The 6456-nt window shown below is 37.7% G+C and overlaps 1 protein-coding gene across 1 annotated transcript; it reads right to left on the bottom strand.

The window, feature by feature from the left end:
* Positions 1-3171: 3171 nt before the first annotated feature.
* LOC105622259 (putative uncharacterized protein FLJ37770) lies at positions 3172-4936 on the bottom strand. The gene is made up of 3 exons (XM_012203679.1): positions 4787-4936; positions 3322-3561; positions 3172-3291 (listed from the first exon to the last, which is right to left on the bottom strand). The coding sequence occupies exons 1-3, from the start codon at positions 4934-4936 to the stop codon at positions 3172-3174; spliced, it is 510 nt and encodes a 169-aa protein (XP_012059069.1).
* Between the last annotated feature and the right edge of the window lie 1520 nt (positions 4937-6456).

Genomic DNA, 6456 nt, shown 5'->3' with positions numbered 1-6456 from the left:
ATCTATGATCTATTTATTTCGACCACCACTTACCGTTAAAGCCATCTATAGGAAAACGGCGGAAGCAAAGTTGTATACCTAATATATTTTTCGCAACACATACCATGGTTAAAATGTTGTAAAAAGTTAATCCTACAAACGTAAATACAAAGATATGCACCATCTAACTATTTTCTAAATTATATTTTTAATTTCAGAACAATGATTTCTTTTGTCCAAAACAAAAAAATCAATTGGTAAATATGATAGCATAACTTACTTCTTAAACTTTCTTTATATTTTTGTACACCACGTTATTATTCAAGATGATTTCCATATTTTTGGATGAGTGTCGCTTAAGGAAATTCCACAAATTAAAAAATAATAGTCTCTTTACTCACAGGAGTACTCGTCGATATTTATAAGAGCTTTTGTGGCGCCTTGCGGCACATGTGTGTGTGTGTGTGTGTGTGTGTGTGTGTGTGTGTGTTTACTTCTCGGAGTCTTCTGTGTCGGAATCGCTGTCGGTCCCGAAGAGTTGGCATGATAGCCGTGGGTTGAGCCACTTCCTCTTCCGTCCTTCTGGCGTCGGGCGTATCAGCGTCAGGCAGAAGCTTATTGGCGACTCAATCGCTAGATCCTCCGGCAGCGGTAGCGACGGTCTCGGCGACCACAGGGAACTCGTGCTCATCTGTTTATGTAGACGAGCCCATCTCCGTCCTCCGTGAATCCTTGAGGGGGGAACTCTCTCTTGGGAGCTCGAGAGGTATCAGCCTCCATGGAAAGAGAGTTATTCCCGAATCGAGCGGTTTCTCCGTCGGTGGCTCCTCTGGTGCACGGGAGACTGGAATGGTCTCGGCAACGTTTCCGTGGCAACTTGTAGCCTTTAGTTCGCCAAGAAGAGGATGCCGCACAGGCCCGAGTAGGGATCACTCTGCTCCACGAAGGCCCGATACGAGCTCACTCCATGAGTATATGCAAAGGTCCTTTAGAGAGGAGCTCGCTTTGCAGGGTTACGACACCAAAAAAAGTGGTCTGTCACCAGAATAGAGGTCCTTTGCGGAGCTCACTCTATTCTGAGTGAAGATGCTGAAGACCTCCCGCAGAGTCCTACTTCTATGCGTAGCCTCCTCGCGGCGGCGTCGGACTCGCACTGGGCGGACGCTCGATCAACGTCAAGCGCAGCACCGAGTGCGCAACTCAGAGGCGGCGCGGATCGCATGACTCTATTGATGGTGCTTTAAGCCGCCACATTTTTATATTGATATATTATCACTTTTTTAAAAAGGTAAATGTATACTGATATCTCATGCATTTTGTAATGTTTAGCGTCTTTTTATAAACAGTATACGAATTAATTAATTTACACATTTTTTTTCCGAAGACCCAAAGAATATTTTTCAGCGCCTTTTTCTACCCTTTTTTAAAAGGTAAATTTTGTACTGATATTACGTATTTTGTAGTGTTTAATGTTTCCTTATTAATTCGTTTTATAATTAATTAAAAATCTTTCTCGCGGAACATATATTTGTATCGCTTTCTTACCTCTTTCAAAAAGCTAAATTTATATACTAATATTATGGCTTTTATAGTTTTTAATGTCTTTCTATGTAAAAAATATTTAAATTAATTACTTCAGTACATTTTTTACGAAGATTTTTAACTGTAACATCAAAGTTGAAAAGTCATTCAATCGTTTCTTGCAACGAGCTAAAACGATTACTCATTATTATTTGTAGCAATACTTTTTACTCATTACAAATAATCTTTTCAGTGGGTAAACGCGTAATGATAAAGAATTACTTTTCAAAATGATTTTTCCAAGCTTAGCACAAAATTAGTGTAATTAATTATCGTTACAATAAAAAACTGCAACGTTGTTGTCGAGTTGTTTTTATATATAAATGACTGTAAACAGTGAATTAACCAATTTAATACACTTTTTTTAAGAAATAACGAAAAATACTTTTAGCGCTTTTTTTTATCCTTTTTTAAGAAGGTAAGTTTTATACTGATATCATGTATTTTGAAGTATTTAATATTTTCTTATAAATTCATTTTTTAGTTCAGTAAAATTTTTTCTCGCCTAACATATATTTGTAGCGCTTTTTTATCTCTTTCAAAAAGATCAATTTATATGCTAATTCATTTTATTTTTGTAATGTTTAGCGTCTTTCTCTATATGAAAAGAATATAAATTAATGACTTAGTATATTTTCTACGAAGATTTTTAATTGAAGCTGTAACGTCAGAGTTAGAAAGTCACTCAATCGTTGCTCGCAACGAGTTAGAACGGTTTCTCACTCGTACTGAGAAAAAGTAATTCATTATTTGTGTTACGTCCAGACTCCACAATTTTTTTCTTCGATAAGAATTTTCGTTTCATCGCCATAAAAGTTATTAACAAATAACACTGGTAGACCATTTTCTACCATAAGGAGTTACAATGTAAGCCGAATAACATTCGCCTTTTTAAGATTAATAATCCATTCGGGACGAAGTTGTTTGATTAAAAATTTAAAGTGCTGAATAGACGAACTTTATCCCGAGGAACAGAAGAAGTAAATAGTTTAAGAGTTACAAACTGAAACAGCAGTTGTCAGTAATAAATAACACATGTGATTCTAAATTATTGACATCCGGCAAACGATTGATGACGAAAGTTATCTTAGACACATACCCTATTTCACAATCGATATCCTTAATCCTAATCCTAGATTAGACCAGTAACATATGCGAGGTATGCACTCGGCACCACTAGCTCGCGAATATAAAAAGAAGGTCCTTCATGACATCAGTCAGACAGTCAAGCTCCATCTCCGACACGAAACTCTGCCCTGATTCACGACTACAAATCATTCTGCAAGTCGACAGTTCGCAACTATATCGCTTCACTGATCTTAGTGGTGAGTCGACACTCTGCCAGTTCGATCGAGTGATCTTACTCGTCTATTACGTGACTCAAGTGGCCGAAACCTCTAAACCGCTGAGTCAACCCTCCTCTTGGAGCCCTTAGATTCTCACAGAGATCGGACATTTGACAATCATCCTCAAAAGCCTATATATATATAATATATATATATTATATATATATATATATATGTCGAGATGAGATTTACTGCTGCTCTGCAAGGTTACTCACCGCGAAAGCTAACCCATAGCCATGCTTAAACCGCCCCTACAAGGATTGGCTTAGAAATCGGGTCTATCATGAAGCGCGGAGACTTCTAGACCAAGTATACCAGGAACACCTTGAGGGTTCTCGAAATCGGAGTCGCCCAGCCGAGGACGCATTGCCTTCGCCAGTTCTACCTGCTCACCTAAATGCAATAAAGGTCATACCTTCTCCTTCTCCTTCATCTCCTCCTCGAACTCCTTTACCTCTCCCTCAAACTCTTTCACCTTCCGCTCGAACTCTATCACCCGCGTTTTTGGACGCTCTAACAGAATTTTCCCTGACATCCCTCCGCTAACACTCAATTCATCCGTCATGTCATTTTCCCCCAGAGAAACTTCGTCTCCGACGAACTCCACGGACAGTGTAAAGTTCCTAGAAGAAATTCCTCCATCAACACCGAGATTCTATTTCCGCATCCAAGAGAGTGACTCATTTGAATCAGTCGTCAGACAATTCCCGCGGACTACCGCATCTATTCCCGAAGAGATCTTTACGATCGGCTCTCATTATTTCGATCCAAACGAAATCCAGTATGGAATTACTGACCAACCTCCCCCTTCCTGTATTCCGGTATTTATTCCGGATTCCGCCAACCCTTATTTAATTCCGATAGAATTCTTTTTCAATCTCTTTCCTCCTTCTTCTGTTACCATCCAAGAAATAGAATGAACAAAAATCAGTGCTCTGCTTCCCCTGAATTCTCATTTTCTGGCTATTTAATTCAACTATACTACCTTGATCAAAAAGTTCCCGGAATTCATTCAGAAAATTCAAAATACAAGTTCATCAAAAGTCAGTATTGTCCCCTTCAAAGTATTCAAAGTACTCCCCATCGACTGCAAACGCACTTATGCCAGCGCTTGATCCAGCTCTCGAAACATTTCTGGAACTCTATTGTCGATATAGCCATCAGAGCCGTCTTCTATTTTTCCATTACCTCCTTTCGGCTGTTAAAACGCGTTTCCCGTAATGGTTTTTTGATTCGATCGAAAAAAATCAAGATATGGCAAGAAGCCATATCAGGTGAATTCGATGGTTGTTGGATGGTATTCGTTTCGTTCTTGGTCAAAAATTCACGGATAATGATGGCATTTGCGACAGTGCGTTATGATGGTGCAAAATCCACGAGTTGTTTGCCCACAAATCCTTTCTTTTTTGGCGAACTGCTTCACGCAAACATCTCATAACGCCCAAATAATACTCCTTATTAACTGTCTGACCTTCTGGCAAAAATTCGTGATGTACAATACCGTTGTAATCCATGAAAACCGTAAGTATCGCTTTCTTTTTGACTGAAAACGACATGGTTTTTTTGGTCTCGGCTCATTTGAAACTTTCCATTCATTCGCCTGATGTCTGAATTGCGTGTCGTACTCATAAACCCATGTCTCCAGTAATGATGCGTTTAATGAATGTTGGATCGGAAATCAGCCTTGGAAATCATGTCTTTGGCGATAACAACGCGGTCCCTGTTTGGCATGAAATTCAGTTTCTTCGGGACCAACTTTGCAGCAACACGGCGCAAACTCAAACCATTAATTACAAAGTCCTGAATGGATCCATAAGCAATTTAAGTCCTCTGCCAGCTCTCTGATAATTAATTTGCGGTTATTGATCAACATTTCTCACTTTATTGATGTTTTCGTCAATTTTCGATGTCGACGGCCTGTCACTGCGTTCGTCATCCTCGACGGACTCACGACCACTTTTGAAGCGTTCATGCCACTCATAAACGGCTGTTTTCTTTAGAGTATCACTGCTGAAACAACTTCCCAACATTTCCAAGATTTTCACACCATTGAATCCATTTTTAACGCAAAATTTAATAATTTAACTCGTTGTTGCAAATTCAACTCAATTTTTAAAACTGTAAAAAATCGAAAATATCGAAAAATCGAAAAATCGAAAATCGTGCAGAGGTAGATGTACTCAAGACCGCGTAACTTTTACAAATGTCAAGCTATGACAAAAGTGATAAAATTTGGTGGGAATGTCAATGATAGATGTGGCAACCTAATCAAAAACACAGAACTCAAATCAGCTGACTCAGAGCATCACCTGGTGGTAATTCCGGGAACTTTTTGATCAAGGTGGTATATAACATGCATAAAATTTAATTGTCAAATAGTCAAATGTTAATTAGCTAATAAAGATTATCGCGTCGATCTGTAATATGTAAATTAGTTTGTAATAAATAAATTATTAACCTTGTTTTTTATTTTCTGTTCGATTGATAATAGTTAGGAACAATAAACAATACTAATAATTTTATATCTTTCTCTCGTTCTTTAATTTCAAAAACCTTAAAAACTTCGTAGTCGTTTAATCTTGCCCTTTTCAGAGATCGCCATTCCTGAGTTAAAGGGATTAGATTCCTTGACTCGAAATTCGGATGGACGATCGCACCTCTCGTGGGAAATAAGTGTCATAACATCTTTTCGGGATGTTGACATATCCCGACGCGAGCACGAAAAAAGTGCGTTCAACTCGCGGTACTCGCCTCTGTGCGGATATCTGCGAGACAGAGCCTAACCGCGTCCTACAAGGTACCCTCACTATTCTCGCTCCTCTTCTCTCCAGTAGGATCATAATTTTAAAATCTTCACGGGTTTGGACGTAACATTTGTAACACGTTATTTTTTATTTGTTACTTGTTTTACTCGTTGTGCGTTACTCATAATCTTTTTAATAAAACGTGTAATGATAAAATATTACTTTTCAAAGTAACTTTTCCAAGCTTAGCACAAAATTAGTGTAGTCAGTAATCGTTGCGATCATAAAAAATTGAAATGCCGTTATCAAAACACTTTTATAAACGACTTGATATTTACGGCATTACTTTATTTCCCATCCCTGCATTTTTTTATAGAAATATATTTATATAAAATGTTCTTTTTCAATTAGTTATTTAGTCAGATGCTCCATAAAATAAGAACCATGAAAAGACTTCTTAACTATAGAAATTTAAACTTTGAGTGATCTGTTTATCAGTACTTTAAATATATAATGAGTATTGACTAATAAAATAATTTGTAAAGCATATGAAATTAAATTTAAAAATTATAAAGCCTAACTATGAGTAAAAACATAAGATACAGTAGAATTATTTTTTTTCGATAATTTTTTTTTTTTAATTTGCAATTAATACTTAACATAATTTACGGCACACGATTCTTGTTTTCCAATTACATTTTCTACAACCTTTGGAAAGTTTAGCGCGCGCGCGCACGCACGCACGCACACACACACACACACACACACACACACACACACACACACACACACACACACACACACAC

The sequence above is a fragment of the Atta cephalotes genome (assembly GCF_000143395.1).
Source record: "Atta cephalotes unplaced genomic scaffold scaffold00042, whole genome shotgun sequence".
In the NCBI taxonomy this organism is placed as follows: domain Eukaryota; kingdom Metazoa; phylum Arthropoda; class Insecta; order Hymenoptera; family Formicidae; genus Atta; species Atta cephalotes.
Note: the sequence above shows the minus strand (reverse complement) of the source record. Positions and strands in the feature narration are given on the sequence as shown.

Bases quoted from the DNA above. Each gene is read 5' to 3' on its own strand.
- LOC105622259 (XM_012203679.1), bottom strand. From the start codon at position 4,936: ATGTTGGGAAGTTGTTTCAGCAGTGATACTCTAAAGAAAACAGCCGTT. The intron at 3,562-4,786 runs GTGAGAAATGTT...ATGCGGAAATAG, and splicing joins TTGACGAAAACATCAATAAA to AATCTCGGTGTTGATGGAGG. The intron at 3,292-3,321 runs GTATGACCTTTA...TTAGGTGAGCAG, and splicing joins AGATGAAGGAGAAGGAGAAG to GTAGAACTGGCGAAGGCAAT.